The following is a 26424-nucleotide window of genomic DNA, read 5'->3' on the forward strand; positions in this document are numbered from 1 at the left end:
GGGAACTCACAATTAAAACCAGTGGGTCATGGTTGGGTAAACACACACACACACAAACCACCACAACTACTTTCTAGTTACTAGAGCCGGTTTCCATGACAACAGACAGGGAGGGAGAGAGAAAGCGAGTCATAGAAAGAAAGAAAGCGCAAGAGAGAGAAAAAGAGAGAGAGATGGAGAGAGAGAGTATTCCACCCCCTTCAACTCAGAATATTGAGTCAGATCTGAGAATGATGTATTATCAAATGGAGGCCAGGAAGAAATAAAGGAGAGGGTGGGAGGAGGGGAGTGGTAATGCGAGGCGTAGTACAAGAGGAGAAAACAAAAGGAGTGAGGTGAATGAATGGAAAAAACAGCAGAGAAATAATATAGTAGACAACGATCCAAACAAAGTGAAGACCAAAAGATGGGAAATAAATATTTCAAAAACATCTAAACATGGAGACATACAATAACATTACACCCACTGAGACTGAGGTCATTCACGCACCACATTCACAGTAAGCTTTTTAACAAAGACAAACAAAAAAATGCCCTTTAATGCCCTCATACTGCTGTGGTGTGAACATGAAACTGAGAGATTTGGGCTTCTTCAAGAAGTAATTTTTAAAATTTGTTTGGCCTTCCAAACGCAACTTTTAAGTCGAATAAGTAGAACAAATTAATGACACTGAAACATTTACAGCATGCAGAAAACATGCTTTAGGACCTTGAAAAGAAAACACCAAAGGAAAGAAGAAAGTTTCAGGTTCTTACCAGTGAGGCAGACTTTATTGTGGCAAAGCGGCCCTGGTTTTTGTAGTTTTGAGCCTGGCTGCTCTTATCAAAGGAAGCTGGCGTCGGCTCTGGCCGATGGTCCCTGTGGATCCCGTCGTCCCAGTTGTATTGATGGTCCTGTTTGAAAACAAAGGAGAGAAATTTAGGACTGGTAAATACTAAAAGAAAACAGAATAAATAACAACCAAGTGACCAAAGTTAAAAAAAAATGATAGTGTAAACTATGCTGCACTGCAGGGCTCTCAACTTTATTTATTTATTTATTTTTTTTACTTATTAAAACTGTGCCAGTATTGAAATTCGTCACCATAATTCTGTGACTTACAAAAGAAATACTCCCCACTGATTTAACCCATACAACTTCTACACTTCACAAAGATTCTTCATCATTTGATAAAACTGTGTCAACTGTAAGCTTGCATGTCATGATGAAACATAAACACCCAGCACCCCCAATAAAATCTGACTGACAAACATGCAGGGAGGCCCAGGGACCAACGAGTGCTTTTATGCGTGGAGGGAAATTCACTGCCATCAGAAAACAATGTGTGTCATTTTTAATTGTTCTCATCACAGCCCCTGAACTTGAAACAGCACACTGGTTGTCTGTTCATAAAGTGACAACCTTATTCAAGCTCTGTCAAAATACAAAGAGCAAATGAAGAAAGAGAATGACAGAAGTGACAGCCCTCTCTTCATAGAGTTTAACTCTAATGAGATTTCCAATGAGAATGTAAAGCACTGTATTGACCTGTTTGTGTGTGTGTGTGTGTATGCGTGTGCGCACAGGATGCCACACGTGCAAGGGGAATTTGCGCTGCTGCTAGTTCTGCTAGTTGACATGTATACACAGCCTTTGTTCTCAAAGTGTGAACGGTGTCAGTGATGAACTTGAAGCAATCTGCAAACAGTGAGGACTGTGTCAATGGTTTCCATGGTTTTGGGGGGAGGGGTTTATGCATACTCTTGAACGGTGCGAGACACCAAAGGATGTTTGCACAGAGCCATGTTTCCTTTTCATTTGTTAAGTGAGACAGTTATCAACCCAGAAAAGAAGTGAGTCAACCAGTAACATGGCATTTGTTGATTATGATTGCCGTCTTTGTTTCTTCTTCCATGCACTGAACTCTGGGAAAAGTGTTTAAGACTGTTTACTAATACCATTTCAAAAGACAGGAAAAATGTTGGGTACAAAGTTGTCCTTGTGCTTAATTCCACTTGGCTTGACTTTTTTGTCTCTCTTTCAGTGGGGCATCTCAGAAAACAGACAACAAATCTGATTTGACCTTTGTTGTGACTTGGATTTCTCAGACTTTATAATCTTCTTTATTTTGTAGCAGTAAAACGATAACTCTGAAGTACTGTACAGGTATCAATGACTTACGCAAGAGATATTGTAGAAGGAAGAGACATGTCTCTAAAACTAAATGTTGCAGTTTTGTTACCCTTGCCCCCAAAATGCCTGAAATAAAAAAAAACATACTCATCAAGTTAAAGCGGTGTGGTGGCAGGAATAGCTCTCTAATCAATACCCATAGCAAAGGTGTGGCTATGTGTAATTTATAAACTTGGCTTGCTGAGTTCATATTTATTCGTTCCTCCCATTGGAAGAGTGCACTAGGATGATGTTTATGTCAGTACTCTGGATTGAGCAATTAATGGAGCTGTAATGTTGTGACATATGTGCATACACAGCTGAAGTAACTTGTAGATTAAAGACAACTTTAGCTAAAATGATGGCAAGTTTCCAAAAGTTTTAACTTTTTTTTTTTTTTTTTTTTTAAATTGATGGTGATGCTATAGATTTTCTTTTTTATGTCTCGGTGACCACTGAAATGAAAGCCATGGCTCTCTTTCCATTCATTTAATTAGGGGCTTCAAGATAACCCCCTAATCAATTCCAAGATGGATGTCAAGTTGTAACACTTATTTCTAGAAGGAATTTATTTCTCCATTTAGATTTAAAGTGATGAACACTTTGTAGCCGACAACTGGTTGCCATGGCACATTTCAGGGTCTGTTTGTACACGGCACCAACTTGCACTACATATTTCCCACTTGGTTATATATGAATCGGGTATCCTTCACACCCTCTGGTAGTCACTGCAGTAGCTGGTCTTAGATGAACTCAGTATTTCAGTGATTGTTTGGACGGTTGTTGCTAGTAGTTGTTGAAATTATTCTTTAATTATTTCATAGTCTCTGGCTGTCACAAAACTGTCTCCAGTTTTATATATTTTTTAATTAATTAATATTTTAAATTGTATTTAGTTAAAAAAAAAAAAAATCAGATTAACACTGTTTGAGTATGATGGCTGATGCTCCGTTAAAAGGCTTTGGGAACAATAAGAACTCCCAATAGTGGTTTCAAACTTTCAGCCTTAATCACCATCCCGTCTTCACCCTTAATTTTTACCTTCTTGGTGTGTGGGGAGGAGTCCAGGGTGCTGCTGTAGTCTTGGGGATGCATCATGGTCATATCAGAGCAGCTGTCATCCAACACCTCCTGCATGCTGTTCACACTGCTGCTCTGGCTACCCGTGCTGACCGAGGTGCTGGGAATAGAGTGGTTGCTGCCCAGGCTGTTCATCTTACAGCTGGCTGCCTCGCTGTCCTGCAAGTGCGCACAACATATACACGTGTTCAGAAACACAAATGTACACAAAAACTCAAGGAACATACTACTGAAATATACAAAAGTCACCCGTGACCTTCGCCCAATTATACCCAGGCTTTCTTCAAACTGTACCATTAAATGGAGTTGCCTCAATACAAAAGGGGGGGAAAAAATCACTGATGCCCTCTAGATTGCATTAGAGTCAAAGTCATGCTAAATTGCCTTTTAACCTCTAATTGTTAAGATGTGTGTGTCTGAGTCATTCAGTAGCATCTGAGCTTATGTTAATGGACAGTGGTCAGACAGAGGTCTTCAGATTACAAGTCAACTTGAAGGTGTACAAGACAGATACGGGATGAAACTGTGTAGCTTTTAGAAGCAAAAGCCAATTCACTTAGGTCTAAAGCAACAGGACAGGATATTTACTCAGTCTTTCCACATAAAACAAGGATTGGTACATCAGGTTTTTCAGGGTAAGGCTTTCAGCAGTGTCTTGTTGCACTAAGGTCTGGTGGCTGCTGTGAATTGTGTCACATGGTGTAGGATGACATTACTGTCGCTACGAGCTGTCCATAACTGTTCACTTTACTTCAGGCCAGGTCAGCTAAGGGACATTTCATCTCAATGTCAGGCTACCAAGACTGCATGAGAAAGACTCCCATTTGTTGTGATTTCAAAGAGATGAAGCAGTACTGACTAGTGTGGAGTCACCATCTCTGAGACTCAAGTGTCATCCTGAGGATGCAGATAAACTATGCTGTCCCTGAACCTTTTGTCTGAAATCATCTGTTGGCCTACAGATAGAGAACTGTGTGAAATAATGAGCTCTGTCATTGGTGTCAAGTACAAGCACTTATTTTATGTAGTGGTGATGGAAATTTTAAATGTAATAATTATTTCAATTACTTTGTGAAAATACTCTGCAGATTAACTGAATCCAAACCTTATTTTAGTGCAACTCTGCTACTTAAAGACTGTGGCTACATATATGCAATTTTTCATCTTCATATTAACTATTGTTAAGAATTGAAGAACTGTTTCTGGTGCCACTCCCTGTGATCATGCACTCTGCAGAGTATTTTTTTTTTAACATTAATTTGTCTGTTTAATATTTAAGTTTGATTCATAAACTGTTTCCCCATTAACCTCCCTTCTCCCTTTTTTTTTTTTCTTCCACCCACCTCCTCCTCCTCCTGGCTCTCTCCCATGGGCCCGTTGTGTTTCTCCTGGTATAGGATCTTTTTCATCTTGCGGTACTGCAGATTGTCGAGCTCACGCACTGCATCCTTGGTCCTCTGGATGAGGTCAATGAGAATGCGTGGCGAGCGTTCCCGACGTACAAAATCATGCTGAAGAGAAAAAGACAGATAGTCAGTTACTTCGACTTTATTACGATACAAGGAGGAAAATACTGGGTTTAGAAACTAAAGCTAATCTTTCTATTAGGGTTATCTTTTTTTAATTTGCATTTCAATTGCTGTCTTCATGTCATACAGTTTAATTTAAACTGAACATTATGGATGTTTTTTTCCCAGTTTTTCAATAGAAATTCAGAAAGTATTGCCTCAGACTACTTACAATATTGGCAGTAAACATTTATGAGGGAAATAAAATAAGCTGAACCAGAATGAAGATGAAAATTTTATATAATAACTACTTTCTTTTGCATTATCTTAAATATTGGCACCATTTACAGATCTTTTAAGTTGTTCGTAAATATTTGGAAGTCATTTAAACACGTCTAAAATTTTATTTCAATGAGCACCACAACTCTGGCAATCACTAGAGGGCGCCTGTAGGTTGTTCAACCCATTCTGGTCCCAGCACTCAATACGCTCTACTACAGTCTTTGAGAAGGTCCATATAATCGATTTTTATAAATACTCCTAATCCTTCTCATTTCAATAAATACTGTTTGAAATGCATTTGGCCTTGCACCAAGTTAATGAGAACTTTAATTAAATCATGTCATATAACAAAAAAAAATCCCACTGAGCATTGATAATTGAGAGATTTTAGTCATTTAATCTGTATCCTTTGCTTTTGTGCTTCTTTTTTTTTTTTTAGAATGAGCTACACACATTAACCTCTGTGGAGGAAAAAAAAAAACCATACTTAGGAGTTTCTTCTATCAAGGGATAGCAAAGCAAATTGGACCTTGTTATTTACTAAAAGAACGCAAAATCCTTCCAGAAGAAAGAAAATATGTGAAAGGTCAGGCTTCCTTTTAAAAATATGATTAGTGAATGATATAATGGTTTCACACTTTTATGGAGATCATTTAGGTGATTATCATTGCTGAGTCTGTCCAGTGCTAGTGAGATGAACCTCTGTAATCTAATGTAGGTGCAATTTGGTGGAGGTTGGGACATTGTGCATTTATGTAATTATTCAATGAATAACCAACGGGTCAGAGTGGGATTGGTGGGTTGTGGGTGAGAAGGTGGGGGTCAAGTGATAGTGGATGGCTATTTTTAATTTGTGTTTTGTTTGTTTTTTCAAACAATTTAGGGGTGTCAAAAAAAGAATAAAAAAAGCAAAACAAATAAAAACAGAACAGATATTTCTGCCCAGCACTTCCTCCCACTACAACACACAAACATGTTCACACCTCCTCTTAGTCACTCTCATTCATAAAATATTGGCTGCATAAAAGGCTAAAATGTATTCAACCTAAAGGTACTTGACTAAAATATTATATTCTGCATGAAAAAAATACATATATTTAAGTCTATTTTTAGCCATCACTCTCTGCACACCTTCCTCTCCATGTGACAGATGCCGGTGTAATGGGTTAGTCAGGACACAGAGGAATGACATCACACACTGAAAATAGAGATGAAAGTGATTTGTCCCATTTTCTGATTGACCTACAGCAGAATGTGGGTGGTTGGCCACCCCCATCCCATCATCCAGTGAAGTTATCTCCAGGATTCCTCCTCATTATGAGGTTAGTGTAAAGAAGAAGTGACAGCAAATCTACAGCACCTGGAGTCTTGTCTGGTATATGTATTGTGGCATCACTATTGCCTTCTACCAGAAGTACTCATCCATACTCAGTTTCAGCCTGTTCTTTTAGTATAAATTTGTTTTTGACACATACTATTACTAACTTTTCAGGCTACCGTTACTACTTTAGACCAGTCCACATCTACTACACTGATAGCAATAATAGCCACTAAAGGAAAAGGCTAATATGTTTGATGTATTAAAATAATAGTTCAACATTTTGGGGGAGATTAGATTTTTTTGGCTTTCTTGAAAATAATTAGATGAGCACACTAGTAAAAATCTCATATTTGCAGGAAAGTATATGGATGAAGCAAGCAGTCATTTAGTTAAACTTTTAGCATAATAACAGGAAACAAAGGGAATTATGAAAATATTAAACACTTCATGAACACATCATACTGTATGTTGTTTCACATACAAAAGATAAAACAGGTTGAGGTTTGTGGAATTTTGCAAGTTGGGCAAAGTGAGAACTAGTAGACTAAGTAGTCTAACCAGCTACTCACAACACATCTTTGCAAACCTTATCATTTCCTGCTTAGTCTAAGCTACATATTGCATTGAAAACAATCACAAAATACTCATTCATAAATCGGTTATTGAAATCACGAATTTAAAAAAGCAAACATTTAGATGATTCCATCCATTCAAATATAAGGAACTGATTTTTCTTGTAAACTAGGGCAATTGAATTATGCTATTACTTTTAGATGATTAGTCAAACACAAAATTACATTTGAACACTTCCTTTCATGCTCTGGGAAGTTGCTGTTGTGCTGTAAATATCTGTGGTTAGCAAGTAAATTTATACAGCTGAGAAACTCAGAGTTAGTTTCAACTATTCAAATGAGTATGTTCGTTTAAACGAAGTGTACTTACAGGGGGGTTGAGGTCACTGAATGGTTACTCTTTTATTTTTCGTAATTACCATTATTCTGAATGAGGTTTTAAAGGACAGAGAGTGAATTTAACCTGAAGCCAGTACACTGGTAGCTCAAGGCCCACAGATTAGTGACCTGATTTTCCCTTTAAAGCGCTTGGAGGGGCGTGTGCCTGTGTGTGTGTGTGCCTGTACTAAAATGAAGAGCAAATTTGTGTGCGTCTCAGAAGAGAAAGTGGGGTATTAATCATAAACTAACACCCCAACCCCCAAGCCCTTCACTATAAAGCAGGCCCTTGGACACTGATCCAAAGTCTGTTTGGTACTTATCCCTCTTTAATGGTTTTTTCAGTAAGGATTTGGGTCAGGGGTGCTTGGAAGAGTGCATTCCAGTCAAAAGCCCCATCCTATCCAGACAACAGTCCAGATCCCTTTAGTTAACCACTTCCTAACCTCACACCTTCCTCCATAAAGTGAGACAGGTGTGAAAAGTCCTGCTTGGGCTTCAACACCACTGAGCGTGATCACCAAGAACTTAAAACTCTTAGTGCACCAATAGGATTACCTGTTGGTCACACAAACAAAAAGATCATCTCCTCAATCACAGGGAAACACAATGGACATGCATGGATTATCAGCGTGTATGCTCATTGTGGTTTTGGAGATACATATGGGCTGTCACTGGCAGGATGGATTTAAAAAAACAAACAAAAAAAACCCAATTTGCAGCTTTAAGCGTTTAGTTTTACGAGATTATTTTAATCTGTGTTTGACAACAGTAACATTTTGCGTTTTAAGGGGTTAGATGAGTTATATTATATATGAGTTTTAAGGTAAAATAACCGTTGCGGTTCCACATTCATACCCTCTGAAGAGCATGGAGGATTGTGCCAACACGACTGGCACATCAGTGTTTGTCAACATCAGTGCTCAAATGCAATTATTTATGTCCAACAATAATTTTTTTTTCTTTGTCTTTCTACTCATTTTATCACACCGTATAAAATGTCGCAACAATAAAAATAATGAGATGCAGCTCTGTGGAGCTCAATTGTCTTCCTATGTCTTATCCCTTGGCTGTAAGGCAACGGGGGGAATAAAAATAAATAAAAAATCTCAGTAGGATGCTTGATTCCTGTGCTTGAAGAAGACAGTGTATATATGCTTGCGTATTAGGGAGCCGTGGGTGGATGGGAGTGACTCATCCTCATGACTGACTGAGACAGGAAGTGAGGTCACAGCTGGAAAGATTACTGAGGAAACCCACTCACTCGTAGCAGCTCCCCCGACGAGGGTCTGTCCTGAGGAATTTTCAGCAGGCAATAGTCAACAAAGCTGCGAAAGAGGTCAGACCTAGGTAAAGAGGACAGTGAGAAAGAAGTCAGTCATAGTCCTTCTTGGACTAATATTTTTAAAATTAGAAAAATCTTAAGTAGAAATGACAGTGACAAGCTAAAAAGCCATACCATCTGTCCTTTTTGGCAATTAATGACTAATGTACAAGGAGGAGCAATCCACAGCTCTTTGGTGTTTAATATATCAGTGACTTAAGTAGAACAATCTTGCATAATCTCTTAGTGTAGCCCCGAATGGGAACTATATATGGATTATGTAAATATGTGGAGCAATAAAAATATAGGCCAGTGGAGCTGTGATCTAAATATCTAATCATGGTAATCTAGTACGGTAGATATACCACCATATGTTTCGTTTGCTGTTATGAGTTGTTGAGATAAAATAGACTGGAATGCTCTTTAGGTTTATTAAAATACACACTGAGGGTATACGAATGAGATCTCCCTCAACCTCTACTTTTCTCTCAGTTGCTAGCATAGATCCACGCCTAGTCTTGTAGGTCATGTGAATGTGTTCACAGTCTGGCCTTGTGTTTGTGTATGAAGCCAATGTCTCTACTTGTCTCATCTGGATGTTGCTAATACCTCGGGCCCCTGGAGCTCCTCCAAAAATACCACAACCCTGTGCTGCCCCACACAATCGCTCACCTAAAGCACGATACTAGAAATCAACACTAATTTTACAACAGATGTCATAGGCAGCAAGTTTTAACTTTAAAGAACTGCCTTGCCTCACGTTTCTCATGACCTGCTCACAATACTCGTGCCTACTTAAAGGTTTCAAAAGAAACATTGTTATTTAATGAACGCTTGTGTGGAACTGATGCACATGTTCTCCTACAGTATCAGGCAGGTAAACGGTTGCATTCAGCTACTCCTGAGGAGCTGTGTGACAGAGACAAATTTTTACAACATATTACAAGGAACTCCTGCACGACACTGCATACCTAGGACATCACATGCATACCATGGCAGTCACAGCATGGCAGAAGTACACAGGAGTAAATTACAGGGAGAACATCAAGCACAGGGTTAATATTTGATGAGTGCCGTTTCCCCAATGACAATCATACCACACATGCTGTGGTTACAGCAACTCAGAGGAGCAGTAACATATTTGTTCCTTTGCTAAATTCCTGCCAGTGTCTTGCATTTTTTGCTAATTGAGATCACCTAGTTCTCAGTTCATACATGCTGCTGAATATGTATCCCCTTTTCTTCTGTTCCCAAATTATTCCTTTACTACCAAGATTGTGCTAGCTAATACTGAGCCCATTGTTCATACTATAAATATAAAGATATAAAAATATTATACAGCTTATATAGCATTTATTCATTAACTGTGAATAAAAAACATAAAAAGCTAAGCTATGGTGGCTTATGTAGAGTGCTTGGATTATTCTACTAACTAAGCCAACTGTATATTGAATAAATGATTTTACTTCTTATAGTCCTCCAGATAAAAAAAAATGTATACCTTTTATGATGAGATTTGTTTTTAAACAGTAATTCATTTAAGCTTTTTTCTTGAATTTACAAAAAAGCATATCAGTTTTAAATGCTGTTTCTCAGTTTTTTAGATGACCTAAACATTTCATGGCAATATCTAGCAGCTCCGCTGGTCTTGTCTGACAATGTGGGATATATTGGTGATGCAAAGAGACAGCAAAGAGCTGTTTAAAACCTGCTGGCCTAAATTAAATTGCTAAATTTTTTTTGATGTCTGGAAGGACAGTCCCTAGAGAATCTATTAGCTTCCGCAGTCATGAGCTGTGAGGCTGAAAGCTGCATAAAATAATGCATAAAGCAAGCTGTTTTCCCATATTTAGAACACCTCATACGTACATGGAGGAATATATTTGTATGTTAGTATGAAAAGCTTAAAGTGTGATTTAAATTACTTGGAATAACAGGAGAATAATCGTGCTGTTTTGTTTAGACGCTGCCTTACAGCTCAGCAGAAATGGTGTGGGTAGCTGCAGTGTGTTTCTTTGGTAGCTGTTTCCCAGGTAATTACATAAGAGACTTAGAGTGTGCCCTTGCACATGGCCTGTCGCAGGGATCACAGGTCATGCAGATTAACACAGGGATGTCTTACTCTGGCTGAACCCTGACTGGATTGGACTTTAATGTTCACGGTTGACTGGATGCATTATATCAGTGGTTATACTGAATTTTTTTGGGTGTATGGTAATTTTGTAACATCAAGGTGCTAAAACTTACCACTCATTGGACTGCAGTGTGGGAGAGTCGTTCTGGGCAATGTGATATAAGGCACTCATGGCATTCATGTTGAACAAGGGTGGTTTACGTTCCGCTAAAATGAGAAAGGATGTGAGAATAACATATACAGTGTGCACATTTTCGCATCAGCTTCTCCTTGAATGAGGGAGAAGCTGAAGTCTAAAAAATAAGTAGTACAAACAAATAACTTTTAATCGGCTTAAGTCTGCTGAATTTCAGTCTGAGCCAATAAATGTATTATTTGACCAGTGGGTAGGTGTTTGCTCACCCAGTTCAATACAAGTGATCCCCAGTGACCAGATGTCCACTTTTCCTTCATACTGGCCCTCGTCCATGGCTAGGATCACTTCTGGGGCCATCCTGAATACAAAGGCAGACACACGCACACACGCGTATGCACACACTTTATCAAGTATGGAAAAAATCCATGAAAATGTTATAATCTTCTAAGCTTCTCAGAGTTTTTAAAGACTCTGGTATGCTGTGATAGCAGCTTAGTTTTTGGAATATATGTTTCTATACTTGTGTGACAATTTTTCGTATGCATGACTACTAGCCCACCAGTATATGGGATGCCTTTGTTTACCATTAAAGCTGCTGTGAATATGTGAGTGAATATTTTGGTACATATGCAATTGAAAGCCAATTGCGGAAAACTATCAATATGAATTAAAAAAAATCTTGTCAGTTCTTTCTCAAACTGAATTAATAATGACTAACATGTTGCACATGCAGCATGTTAGTCATGTTAGTCACGTTAGTCACTGCTTCCAATGTAATGAATAAACTTTCTCATGGATTTTATGAGAACTGCTATTTGCTTGTTTAGATATATAACCCACATATTAAACTGCTTTCACATTTATGTGTCTATCTAGGCGCATGACTCTAGAACAACAAACATCTGCCAACAACAATGTCTAAATAAAATTGGCAGAAAAACAGAAAAAAAAAGACATAAAATAGCTCATTTGTACTGAACATGTGCAAGATAAAGAAGAAACTTAATCTTCTCTTCTCTGAAGATGAAGTTCCATGTTTGTCTTGTGTGTACTGACCAGTAAGGTGTGCCCACAAAGGAGTTGGCAGGTGAGGCAATGGAGGCGGAGCCAAAGTCAGCCAGTTTGACTTGACCCAGCTCAGTCAGCAGGATATTACCAGCTTTCACATCTCTGGATAGGGGAAAAGAGCATGAAGACAGCAAAGACAGAAAAGAGAAAAAGTCACATTAGCTCCACTTATACATTATGCATATGTGCCAGGTGACTGATATGTGCCAAGTTAGTCCTACCTCCAATGAGGCAGTCCAGTTTTTATTCACTTTTGACCAACACAACACAGTTGGGTATTTAAAGATGTCATGTTTGATTTGACATTTTAAATCTATGCCCTTTGAAACTTAAAATGATACAGAACAGTAAAAAGGATTTATTTGATGTGGTTGTTGGATGCCAATCATATCTTCCCACCATAAAAGATACAACTGTGTACAGCAATAAGGTGGGAAGGTGATGTCCAAGAGTGAGTAAGTATAGACATGATGTTTTACAACTTAATTAGTAAACACTGCAATAAATGAAGAACATAACTGTCTTATGTTATCATGTTCCATGTTTTCACTCTATGTTGCCTGGAAGCAAGGAAAGAAATAGACTCACCTGTGAATCATATTATGGGAATGTAGGTAAGCCAGTCCTAGCAAGGCACCGTGGGTAATGGCAGCAATTTCCATTTCTTGGAGTGGTTTTTTATGAACTATGGAAGAAATAAGTACAACGAATGGATTGAGCGGAAATAACATGAATGATTCAAATAGTTATTTCTATCCAAGATTGTGGAAGTGCAGACTTCATGTGCTCAGCTCTGGAAAGCACAGTATCATGGCTTTAATAATTAAGACCAACTGTACTGATCTGTCCACACACTGCAGTAATAAAGTAATCCCAGTAAACAGTTGAGTTTCCTAAGCTGGCACCCTGAGTCCTGCTGTTCTAAAAATTGTGCCAAGGCAAAAGGTCACTGCAGAACTACGACTGAGAATTTTTTTATAAAAGGCTAAACTCCCCAAAACAGTCTGGGAACGACTGTCACAACTGTGTACTCTGTCAGTAGTGAGTACTCGCATGGGTGTTTAAAATAAGTCAGTAGCTTCAGGAGTGGTTAGAGGATGGGGAGTTCAGGGAATTCAAGCTCTTAAAAGTGATATAGATATTTTTTGCCAGGCGCTGAAATCTAAGAAACAAATATGTTTTCCATCTGCGATAAACAGTGGTTTAAAATGTAGTACTATTAAAGCAGATTACACATTTACATTACATTATCTTGCTCCAGTATCCAAGGACGCAAATGGGGAGAGTGCCCCTAAGCATACAATCACAGCAAATATTTAGTAAGGCCCACAAAATGAACCAAATAATCACAGAAAATTGGAGAACATGAGGTTTTACAAGTTTTTAAAGATAATTGCAGTTATCTGATAGCAGGCAGTTCCTTATTTTTTGGTAGTCCAAAAAAATCCTCAATAAGGTCAAGCAGTCATAGTCTACTTCTGCTCCTAAAACAGCTTAAATTAGCTAAAGGGCATACTTTACAGTGCACAACCAAGCTAAAAGACCAAAGTTACTTTTCATTAGTTTTGTTTTGACAAGTTTGGGGTTTACAAAAGTTTCAGGAGTGACTTCCTGGAAAACAAATGTTAACACTTCCACCCTGTTACTGACAAAAAAGCCATTATAAAATTATGAAATATCTGAATGTATTGACATATCAAACACTGATAAACATACCCTCCAGTAAATCTGATGCAGAGCCCAGACAGTACTCCATCACCAGCTGAAAGAGAAAATAGTTAAACCTCAAATAAAATGGAAACTAATCACTCACATGGAATGAGCACCGTCATAAATTTTAATTAAAGCCAAGTTTGTGAAAAGTCCTAGTCTAAAGAATGTAGAGGAAGTGGGAGTACAACAGTTAACCACAACATTAAAATCAAACAGAAAAGTGAAGTGACTAACACTTATTATCTTGATGGCAGAGGTCTCGCGTAACAGGACAGTGTGTAGAAATAGCTCAAGCCCTAGCCTCTAAACTCCGCAGATTCAAAACTGGTCAAACATCAGTGGGATCTACCAGAGCAGGCACAATCCGCAGAAGCACCACCCAGCAATCTGCAGCCAAATTTCTTATGACAGACACCAGAAGCCCCAATGGGACAGAGTTGATTTGGCAGTGCACTGTAGGCGGTTTTAATGTTGTGGCTGATCAGTGTACACAAAGAAACATAAGTACACACTAGGAAAACATACCGAGCAGGACATGAAAACAAAAGAATTTAAGTAAAGAATGAGAGAGAGCAGAAAAGAGAAAGATAAATCAAGTATCCTGCCAGACTAAAAAAAATGAGGAACTTGAACAAAAAAAAGAGGATGTAGAAAAGGATCTACAAACCCAGGCAGTGTTGTCTTTCAAGTAGCAGCCTTTGTACTCAATTGTGTTTGGGTGTCGCAGTTGTCCCAAAAACTTGACTTCCTTAATGATGTCCTGCCACTTCTGCAAAAGGAAAGAATGATTCCAGCCTTTAGGTACTATCAAACTATCACTTAACTAAGACTTTAAATACAATGCATTAACCAGTGACAGATATTTTACATCTGTATCTCTCTCGCTATTGTCTATTGACAGAAAGGTTTTCTTTAAAGGCACTGCACCAATATAAATAATAAACAAACTGAAAGCTGGCTCCACTTCAACTAGTATGGAAAAGTTTGACAATAGCTTGCAAGTGCCCTCACACAAAACCATCACTCATTGTTTTATAAAAAGATACAAGTTGACTAAACCACTGAGATGTGGGCTTGAGTTCAGCCGAAGTACAAGCTGTGATCCCATAGGATGCCTTCTGAAATATGCTTCTGCCTAAACATTTCCAGCAGTTTTCTTGAGGTAGACACATGTTTGTTCCAAGCTTTGCATCTGGTGTGGGCAATTATCTTCCATTATTTTCACATTATTTTTGTTCCTTCAGAGTAACTAACCACCACATGAGACATCTCACAACTTCACAAGCATAGCATCAAGCTGTGTGAAGTAGCAGAAAATGATGTAATGCTGCTTTTTGCATTCTGAGCTATACCTCCCACATCATAGAAAAAAAAAAAAAGGTTATCTGACCAAACCTAACCAAATGCTCACTTGAGGTTTTTCTTTTTTTGGTCCTTCTGATATGGTTCCACAGACAAAATCATCTAAAACTGGTGCATTCACATTGTATGTGCCATGTCTAAATTTTCCAGCATGTATAGTTTCTTACTTCAGTAGTCTGCTTGCCATTATAGGACATCTTTTTGATGGCCACCACCTCGTTGGAGTAGGAGTTCCGAGCCTGAGAGAGAAAATAGAAAAGATCACACTCTATTAAGGTCTTTAAACACGAGGTCTAAATGCTTAGGAAAAGACAGCTCACACGAAGACAAATACAGTAAACCTCCCACAGGATATAACAAGGCCTCATGTTTGTTTTTGTCATTTTTTTGTTTGTTTTCGGTACCTTTAGGGTACCTTTTTGGTCCCCTAGCCACAAAGTTATATTGGCATTCCACAACATAAACATACATACAGATTCAAAAGTGATCTTAATGCCCACAGGGTAACTTTTGGTCTTCTATTAAAATGTGAAAGTTAACAGCAAAAGGTCACTACATAAATATTATAATTATAGAAAAAATAAAACATAACATGTACTGTACCTAAAAAGCACGAGCTATAGCAGCCTGTTATTGGACAGTGGTACATATTAGTTCAGGGACCAATCTAATGTAAAACATCCAAGTGCAAGTAAAACTAAATACTTACTTTAATCTAAAAAAAATATCCACCTGAACAACGTAAATCAGGTGAGGTTTATCTACAGCCACTTTAAATGTTTGAGTTATCTGTCCACATTTACATGTGCATGTTAAACCCATGGTGTTAACCTCTGAGGCACTTTGCCTCAGGGACAGCTAGGCTGTGGCTCAGCCTAAGCCCTTATCTGAGCTTCATTCCACTTACAATTGAATGGGAAATTCATGTTGAGATTCAAATGGAATTACAGTAACAGGAGGCAAGAGAGTATTCCCATTTGACTTTTTTTCAGATTAATTTGATCCCAATGATTGCCTGTCAGTCTATGCATAAGAGCATGCATTCCTCTTATGACAGGATACAGCTAGATGGCATTAGATATGAGGAAACAAAAATCAATCAAAACTAAGAAATTTAAATAGGCTAATTGTATTGCTAATTGCATTAGAAGGGAATGTATTACTAATTACAATGATTTCATTCAGCAACCATTATCAGGGTGTGTGTGAACCCCTTGTTGGTGTTGGGTCTGTGTTCTCAGGAGGTAATTTCCCCTTGTTTCCTTCTGTAATGGGAGTTACTCGTTTGTCTTTACACAAGTAGAAAAGCAGTCACAGTTATAGTTAGGGAATTTATGTATTTGACAATACACATTTACTGTGGTAACTACTGTATTTTTTTCCTCCTATAGTCATTACTTTTACAGATTCAGACTAACTTCAAAAAGAAAACAAACAAACAAAAGGTGTCCTTTGAGTATCCACTTTCTAAAATTCAGTTGAGAAATTAGCCACTAGTAATAGATAACAGCAAGTGATTTGTACTGATTCATCTCTCAGGCAAAAATTCATACTAACCTGTCTTCAGGTTGGAATGTATCAGAAAACAAACAAACAAAAAACCCCCCAAAAAACCCTTACCTGCTTTGAATAGAAAATATTGTGATGTTTAAATAAATACTGTTCTTAAAAGATATAATAAATTAGCATAAATAAAACATAAGGGAGTAAGTAGTAGTAGTTTTTATAAAGCTGTAAACATGAGTTGCTATTGACAATGATTTTAGAGTATCGTATGTATCGATTTTGTATAACACAATAAAAACTTCTTTTTTTATCATAATGTATCCTTAGTTCAATCACTGAAAAAATAAAGCTATTAATAACATTTACAAAAACTGCCCTTGCTGACAGCAAGCACTGTTGTAATAGGGATAGTGCAAGTGTGTCAGTGAGCACAGGACTGACATCAGGGCAGGATTTAGACACACACTGGAGATTGTTAGCCAGACAGACATGGGTACTAGGACTACTACTGATGTACTGGTTGTGTGTACGTGTACATGGCATGGGATAGTAAAGCCCTGGCAGTCAAGAAAATCCTCCCCCTTCATTGACTACTACTTTGTATTTATTCAAAGTAGTTCTATTCTGTACAGTTGTGTACTGTATTTATTCTTATTTTATTTTATTCTAATTGTCCTTCATAACTTTTGCACTGTCCACTTCCTGCTGTGACAAAACAAATTTCCCACGTGTGGGACTAATAAAGGTCATCTTATCTTATCTTATCTTATCTTATATATCAACAGAACAGCTGTCTTGCAAGGCAGGGAGGAGGCTTATCGCCCCTAGTCCTGCATCTGGAGGAAAAGGGAGAAAGGAGGAGAAAAAGGAGAATACAGGATGCTTTTCATTCCCTCCTCCATGCAGCTTTAATATCAAAGCTTGATGAGTAATTACTGATGATGAGATTAATAAGAAACAGAAAAAGTGCTGAGAGAGGATCTGTCTCCACTTAACTGCTTTCAAAGAGCCATAATGTGGTGCACTACATTTACAGCATACATATTCCTTTATTCAGCAGGATGTGTAAGTATGTGTATATGTAACTAGCTAATAACAATGATAAACTGCAATATATAATGTTAGAAGTGTTTATGCAACTTCTTAAATGTTCCAACCACTTTTGCTGTTCTTTCAGATCTGTATCGCTAAAGCTGCAAAACCCAAATTAAGTACTTTAAATCTATCTTAAAAAGAACAATTTCTAATTTACTTCAAGGCCTTTGAAAGCCAGAGTTACCATAATTGTGAACTGATACTTACAAAGTAGACGGCCCCAAAGCTGCCATGGCCGATCTCATGCAGGTCACAGAAAACGTCCTCTGGGTCATCTTTGAAGAAGAGGTCAGCCAACTCGGGGTCCTTCGGTACTCCTTTCCGTGTGGACGACGGCATTATGTGCTGGACATGGGCTAGGCACCAGGGACCGCACTCACATACACGCTACTTCTGCTACTACCACCACCAAATATCCACGACGGGTCCGGCATTGGCCAGCTAGACCTGGGAAAAAGAAAGGTCAAGAGAATAGACTATTAGGCTGATAATTATTGCCGTGCACTGGATAACAACACATTTGTTTCCTAGCATATATGCTAAAATTAGATGCATTTACACCCAAGGATGGTTGTTGATACTTCTGAACATCCAGACACTGTTTGATTTAATGTCACTTCACAGAATATCCTTATTTCATGTGCAGTATTGCAGGGCTTCTTTGAGTATTTTCATTAGTGCTTCTCATTGACAGCTGATAGGTGATAAGACAGGAAAAAAAATAATAAAAAAATTTGCTAATAATGACGATGATAGCCGTCTAGTCCTGCTGCTCATCACACACAGTCACACTTACATACACAGTCACACGCACATGTTTGACAGCAGAAGTTGAGTCACTGATGCATCATTTCCACACTTGGACATTGTGTGCGCGCGCACGCACACACACACACACACACACACACACACACACACACTAATGCTGACAGTTTTGTATCACAAGGCTGCAGCCAGGCCATCAAGCGTGTATGCATCCTGGACACCCTGCTCCAGTTAGCTTCGTTGAACATGCAACACACATTCACACGCATGCACGCAGTCGCACAGCATCTCTCTGATACCAGTGTCTCTCATTCTCTCCCTCTCTCTTTCTTTCTACCATGAAATCTGTGTGCACATCAGCCAGATGCAGCAAGTAAATTTGGCTCCAAAGGCCAGCCCCACACAGAGAAAGCTGACATACAGGCAGAGGCAGCAAGACACACAGGCACCCAGGCCAAGACACTAAGCATCAGCATCATCCTAATCCTCTGCTCTTAAAGGGATCTAAGCCATTGCACCCACTCCAAAAATATCAGTCTTAAAGGCAAAGTCCTGAGCCCTCTGTTCCATAGCACCAGACGCATAGTGATTCCAGCCTTGGGGTTTTGAGTATGGACAGAAATATGTGTCACTAGGCTTCGTGTATGTTTTGGTTATTGGAATTTCAATTGAGAAACATGGATTTTTTTTACAACACATGGCCCCAAAAAGCTAAATAACAGCTTTTATTGTACTTTAAACTGTCCACTTGATGTAACCAGGAAGCTACTGTCAGCTTCTTGTGCTACTCTTGATAAGTTTTTCCACAGATATACTGGGCTGATGACACTACCCAATTCAATTTAAAGGATATGAGCTTGGACATAAGTAAGTTTTAAAGACTTTTGAAATATCAAAAGTAAGTAAAGTGAGTGGTTTGCAGCAAAAAGACTTGTTGCTGTGCTTCATATTCCAAAATCTAAATATAAATCAAAATATACAGTGACACTGCCCACAGTCTATTTCAGTGAATGCTAGAAATAATGATGAAGAAAACCACAATGACACACATGCTGCTTCTTATGAACTTCTGCACATAGAAAGGTCTCCTGGAGCACTGTGACAGCCTGCTGCCATTTAAAAAGCTGCCGTAACATCTCAGCTTTGGGTAAATCAGTTGTGCTGTAGCCTGACTAAAATCAATTTCATGGCATTTAGCTCTGGCTTTTCTTGAAGAATGCTCCACAACATTCTTGTAAGTAGCCACAGATTTACACATAAACAACGGCCATGGTTCCAGTTTATCAGCCTGTATAAGGTGATAGATCATACATGCAGGTTTACAAATTAGTTTAAGGCATCTATTGGTCATAGAGGTTTTTTTCTCAGAAACATAAAACCCTAATATGGCTTCTTCATGACTATAATAAAAATCTTACAGTTGATGAAGTGTGTACAATATAGCAGTGTAGCAGTTTGTACACAAACTTATACTGTGCACAGTTACTGGTGCATAATGGTTCAGTAAAAACTTGGTTAAACAGCTCGAAGCTCTTTGTGATCTCATCAAATATCCAATCAATGAACTTTTTCAATAATGTGGGTTGTAAATTAAACATTAGTACTATTTTATTAATGTGTATGTTATATTTATTCCAACATAAAAGTGCAATAAAAGAATATAAATCAGTTTAAGAAACTTGCATACATCACCTTATATCTGGATGCATGTGTGTGCAATGTTTATTCTTACATAAACACATATATACAGCAGTAAGTATTTAATTTGTTTTTTCCTAAGTGCACCTACAATATGAACCTGTGTGTGTCCATGTCTGTGTTAGTGACTCTGAAACATTTGTCTGTGTGTCTCCTGGTTGCATCAGCCCCGTCTTTCTCTCATCTCTCCTGCTTAAGCTCTCTAACATAACTACTAAAAAAAAAAAAAAAAAAAAAAAAAGCCTGACACAACCTCCATCTCACCTTTCTCCCCACACCCACAGCATATAGTGCACATAAGTACAGATATACATGTACATACCCTCACTATGATGCATTCATTACTTGGTACAGGGTAACAAAAACGAGAGGGGGGAGAAAAAAAAAAGTCCAACAGAGTAAGTGGGCTTTACCCGAACTCTGACAGCTGATCTAAGCCACAAAGATGGAAACAGTCAGGAGATGGTTCTAAGAGACAAAAATGAAGCAAATGAACACCGAATTCATGTGATCACTCCAGAGACTGAACACCTCCTTCTCTCGTTCTTTTCCATTCTTCCTCCTCCAGTCTCCTGAAATGTGTGAAGTGATGCAATGTGGCAACAACAGGTTGTAACTCAGGGGGCTTCGTAAAGCTGTTACTAGCCCAACAAAGCCCAGTGTTTGGACAGTTGCTGTGTGTGTGTGTGTGTGTGTGTGTGTGTGTGTGTGTGTGTGTGTGTGTGTGTGTGTGTGTGTGTGTGTGTGTGTGTGTGGGGGGGGGGGGGGGGGGGGGGGGGGGGGGGAGATAAGGATCTATGAATGGCATTGTTCTGAGAGAGCTGATTAGGCAAATGGCTTAGACAGATTAAATGCTTGTGTGTGTAAATTTTTTTACAACATACTCATAGCCACATTTTCAAAGAATGACACTATACATATGCGTAGGTGTGAATCTTTTTGCATGTGCAGAGATAATGTACACCTAGTGTGTAAATGGGATGTGTGTGAGGCGCAGGTGGGTAATTAGGCTACAGGATTTGCTATATACAATAAGCTATACATCATAAATACAAATTATGTGCAAAAGAGATTATGTGATTTATGCTAATCTGACTAGTACTTACACAAACACAAACACATATTAAATTCTCACTGGAGAATTTAATATGTTTTGAAGAGCAATGAGAAGGATTTTCCACTAAAATTCTTGATAGTGAGTTCATACATGAATTGGCAGTGTTTGGTCCCAAAAAATTCAAAACATACCGTTTCCAGGCAGGGGTTAACATTGACAAGCTTTTATCAGGTATTACCAGTAAAAAAAATCCTGTCATGATATTTAAAAATGTAATGTATTATCTTTCTAGTGCACATACTTGTAAAAAAAAGAAAAAAAAAGAAAAAAGTTTAAAACAACAACAGTGCTTGCATCTTGATACACTACACCAACAACACATTTATTCTAATGTCAGTAAACACAATCAAAAAATATTTATGGGAGTTTAACATTAGGCATATACAAGAAACATACATGCAGAAACAAAGCATATCCATAATACCCTTAGGCCCCCTCTTAGCATTGCTATCACTAATTGATGTGCCAACGTGTTCTTAAGGACCACTCAAGCTAACAGATATGGCTCTATACCATCTGCGGCACTGCAAGTATTTAAATGGGACACCGCAATGTAAATTCTTGGCCAGTTATATGAAAATAACCTACCATAAACATAACATACCATAAAATGGTCCAGAAAGCCAATCATACCAATATTGTTCAAAATGAGCATTTAGAAAGGTTTTCAATACAGGATTTGTATTCATTATTTTTTTAATGATTATATTCTTTTAAACAATACCTGAATAATAGACTGTGCAAGGGCATAAGAATTAACTGGGCTACCACATAGACAGATAAGAGAGAAAAGAGGAAACAGAATTGTTTTGTATAATTGATATTATTGATAAATGAAAACAGACGACAGCTTCACAGAAATATTGAGTTTCTTCTGTGCAAAAGGTGAGTAAACTAATTCTGAAACCCATTGTATTGTACAGGAGTTATTAAAAAAGTTTCTAAGACCGTATCAATAATAATCAATAAATGACAGTATCAATAATTGCCTGAAAAAGACAAGCTTGGAGAAAAAAGAAAATTTTCTTTGCATGCAGTCATTTACAGTAGGTTCACGTCTATCTAAAGTCATGTGTGCACAAATGAAGTACATGCTTCTGAGGTTGTTTGTGTACATTTACATCACAAATGCAGGTATGCACTAATGTATGTATGTTTATGTTTACACATGGATAAACAGGGTACTGTACACAAGCATGTATCTGCACCAATACATCAATGAGAGCACACAATTGCCCATATGTGTGTGTATAGCCAGGGGGGTTTAGCAGCTTACTGGCCCTCCTCCCAGCTTTAGACAGGAACAGGAATTAGACAGACTGTGGGAATTCTTACTGGGATTCAAATCACCAGCTCTAATCAGAAACGGAAAAAAAAGAAGCAGAAAATCCACCAAACTGTACGCTGAGGCTAGTCCTATGGTGGGTATGTGTGTGAGAGTGAAAGAATAAGAATTACGTAATAATCCAGTTCTCTCAACTCCTATCATGACATTATAGAAAGCGGGCTTAGAGCCTTAGTAGTGTGTATTAGTGTAGTAATGTGCGCAGATAGAGCCTCACATCTCACCGGAGTAGGAGAAGGTCCTTGGAGGATACGGCATTTGTGTGTGTGACATGTGCATGCATGTGTGTGTTTATGCTTTTGCATGGCATAAAATGGGTCAACCTTGTTATTGTATGAATAATATAAAAGCCTACTTAAATGCACAATCTAAGTGTATGCTCTGAATCAACACAAATGGCCATTTAAGGATAGACTACATATATTTGGCACAACCTCAATAGCACAATAGCTTAATTTGAATGGTAATTCTCCAGACTGCTGCCTGGCCACTGACAGATGTAGTGAAGTGATGACTCTAAAGCACTCACAGGCAGTGGTGGAGTCCCCACTGAAGCACAAGCCTGAGGGTCATTTTGACCTGTCCTGAGGTTGAGCAATGATATTAAAATCAGGAACAAGTAGATAAAACTCCAAATGCAAGCATCAAGCAAACTGCCACCATCAACTATTAAGTGCATTATCTTTCTGCAATTTCCATGGTGCACGGGTAGACTCCACAAAGATGCACACATGCAACCTGCACCCTTCTCTCATCAAAGGAAGCAAAGTCTACCTGCTTCTATATGCATAATATTAGACAAATCACCCACCATAACAGAACAATCAATTAATAAAGGATTGGTGGAGAGAGCAATAATAAAAAGGATAGATAACGTATTTGAAGAAATAGGTGTCAGGACTGTCAAAAACAGGTATATCAGTATTATTGGAGCTTTCAGTTTAAGCCCAAGGGTTATTTTTTTGTTTGTTTTTTTAAGGACAGCTTTTGCAGTTTGTAGCTCTTATCCGTGTACTACAAATAACCCATCAAATTAAATTTATTATGGGCATGATATTCAGTCAAACAGAATCTAATATTCTGACACATGGGGTTATCATGCAAGATTAGCAGTCTGTTGGTTTGGTGAACAGAGTGGCCTGGAATGGAGTGAAATTCGAGGCCTAAGTTATTGTTGCAGTCTGTCTCTGTTCACAGTTAATTCATCTTCTTTCAAATGGTAGCCACACTCATGAGGACGTATGCAGGAAGCATGAAGAGTTAGGCATATTTTTTAAAATAAACAAAAAAACCTTTCATTTCTTTGACAGATAGATTTCCATTCTCATATGAAGCCATGACACAAAGCTGCTAAGGGCATTAACATTTAATCAGGTGGGAGAATCACTTCAGGCCATGTGAGCCCCTGTTTTCCTATGAAGAAAGTGAAGACATGAAACATTTGTCTTCACTAAAGTCAAAAAGCTAAAGTCAAAAGTTCACTCAGTTTCATCCTCGACACCTTGCCAGTTACATTCTTAAGCAGTATTTGTGACCTGTCTTATGGACCTGATTGTGAAGCAGCTCTCTAAAGTGTGAACTTAACAGATTCTTTGCCCTCGAGCTCACAAGACTGACAGTGAGGGGAAGTCGAGACATTTCAAGTAAGTCTTTATCCTTGCCTAGAGAGGCGTTCTGTAACCAAAATCATTCCTCTCTACCACACCCAATCCCCACAAGCTTTTTTCCTCCCCAATCAGGGTGTGACTCAGCAGCAAGCTTTGCCTACGGCACAGAATGTACACTCACTCACACACGCGCGCTTTCCTTTTCACTGATTCCAATGATGGCTGTGGGCTCTCTGTGTAATGATGACAAGTTGGCAGAAGGATTTACATTTTTGCCTAATTCATAAAAGACTGCAAACCACAGACAAACCTCAAGTTCTTCAATCGCTACAGCTTAGTGGTCCCCGAGCAAAATGACTTTCTATGGAAAACTGAAAACAACTATGGTATAACAAAGTAAACCAAATAAAAACGTTCCTTTTAATGCAGCCCTTGTCCACCAAATTCAACTGCAGTACTTAGTCCGAGTCATTTCAAAAACACAATCACAATGACTATAGAAAAAAAGAACAGTGATGTAGCTGTGACATAACATGAACTTTCATTTTAATTTAAACTGCTGTTAACTTCAAAACTGGTCCAGGCAAGAAAGTTTTTTTGCATGTCACAACCTGAGGAAAAATTCCTGCAAATCAGTGTGAAAGAGAGGTGATTGGCTGTTAAGTACATCAGAGAGCCAGCAGGGCAGAAGCTTTCAATATTGACCCAGTTTGCATTTGGCTGATCCCTGTGTCGTCTGTCTTAACTGTAACATGAAGGGGATGAATTCATTGTATTAAAAATAAAATAAAACAAAAAATAAAAAACTGCTCATAGACAGATCGTCATAATATGCAAAAACAATACATCAAACAGCTTCAGAGAGTCAAATTCATAACCTACCTGTAGAAATGTGTTGAGGGGTGTGTAGGACTAGCCTGTCTTCCCTCTCTCTTCTCGGTTTAAATCCAGTGTTGCATTTTTTCAGATGCCCTCATGACTGGTGGAATACTGCTCCTGGGGTTTAAAAAAAAAAAAAAAAGCAAAAATAAACAAATAAAATTTTGGGGGGGATATTTTAGACACTATGATTATCAATTTGATCTCATATCATTAGCTTCACTCTGAAAGTGACTACTTCGTCAACCATTTAGTATTTTTTTCCCCATTTCACAACATTTTACAGTCTCAACAAGCATCTGAACTACATTTTATATCATCTTCCTTACCTAGAGTACCAAAGGGTTGTTCATTGGCTCATAAAACAAAAAAGGAGGAAAGGTATATTTACCAGTAAGAACCATAAGGAATTCTTTACAGCCATAGGTGTAGTGCTCACAGAGTGTACGGTAACAAAGGTCACTAAATCATCACTGAGCGTAAATAATCAAAAGTGTCATGTAAAAATTTAAGTTCCATTGACTGATTCATCAGGTCAACAGCATATATATGAGATACACTAAATTATAACTGTAACCATGTCATAGGTGCACTCTGGAACTGAAACAAATAGCATGACACATCTGATAACAGCAGATGGTGAAATGACTCAACAGCCAATGAAAATCTTTTTAGTGATAGATACTTATTATGTTCTCAGTTTCGGGAAAGATGGCAATGTAATTTCCATAACAAAAACAGAAAATTTAGCGGAAATGTAATCTGTGTACATTTTCTCTAAAAGGCGGGCGTAAGATGTTTTTTGCCTTAAAATGCTCATTGGTATAACTTTATTCAGTGCAGCAGTAAAATACAGGCACCATCTTCATGTATCCACAGTCTACCTTTATGCAGAATGACAGATACAAAAACCATGTTCATGTTGACTGATTTTCTACACCCACTTGGCCATTTTCACAGGGAGCTCGAGGTCTATGCTAGACTACAGTCAGCTGACAACATCTCAGGCTAGATGTCCGAGCATTTTATATGAAGAAGTGCTTCCTATTTTGCAGACAAATGCGTCTTCTTTCAAATACATGAGTTCAAGGACACTACATACAGTGCTTATGGACACAAGCTTTTGCAAGCACACCCACAAGCAAGCATATTTTGTTTTCATCCACGTACACACACAGTATTACACATATAGTCGATTCACACATACACATCAAATCTGAGAGAGTTGTTCTGACAGCAGAGCGCTGTCAGCTACTGGCCTTTATTTCGTTCTGACAAGCAGGTGGAACAGCATCAACTACCAGTGAATACAACCTCACCCACAACTACATAGTCGTTTTGAGACGGGCACACAATAAAAATCAATTGTTGTCTCGGACAAT

The 26424-nt window shown here is 38.2% G+C and overlaps 1 protein-coding gene across 4 annotated transcripts in view; it reads right to left on the reverse strand.

The window, feature by feature from the left end:
* The window catches only part of taok3a (TAO kinase 3a), a 66812-nt gene that overhangs the window by 13330 nt on the left and 27058 nt on the right, over positions 1-26424 (reverse strand). For all 4 annotated transcript variants that reach the window (XM_063489416.1, XM_063489417.1, XM_063489419.1 and 1 more), the window contains exons 2-14: positions 25046-25159; positions 17839-18078; positions 15198-15269; positions 14336-14437; positions 13672-13717; positions 12544-12640; positions 11944-12057; positions 11154-11245; positions 10865-10958; positions 8558-8639; positions 4576-4743; positions 3194-3391; positions 757-894 (exon numbers count right to left, since the gene is read on the reverse strand). In XM_063489416.1, the coding sequence (XP_063345486.1) occupies positions 757-894; positions 3194-3391; positions 4576-4743; positions 8558-8639; positions 10865-10958; positions 11154-11245; positions 11944-12057; positions 12544-12640; positions 13672-13717; positions 14336-14437; positions 15198-15269; positions 17839-17970 (1335 nt within the window). In that variant the 5' untranslated portion in view covers positions 17971-18078; positions 25046-25159. The remainder of the gene's footprint in view (positions 1-756; positions 895-3193; positions 3392-4575; positions 4744-8557; positions 8640-10864; positions 10959-11153; positions 11246-11943; positions 12058-12543; positions 12641-13671; positions 13718-14335; positions 14438-15197; positions 15270-17838; positions 18079-25045; positions 25160-26424) is intronic.

This window comes from Pelmatolapia mariae, linkage group LG12, assembly GCF_036321145.2.
Source record: "Pelmatolapia mariae isolate MD_Pm_ZW linkage group LG12, Pm_UMD_F_2, whole genome shotgun sequence".
Lineage (NCBI taxonomy): Eukaryota > Metazoa > Chordata > Actinopteri > Cichliformes > Cichlidae > Pelmatolapia > Pelmatolapia mariae.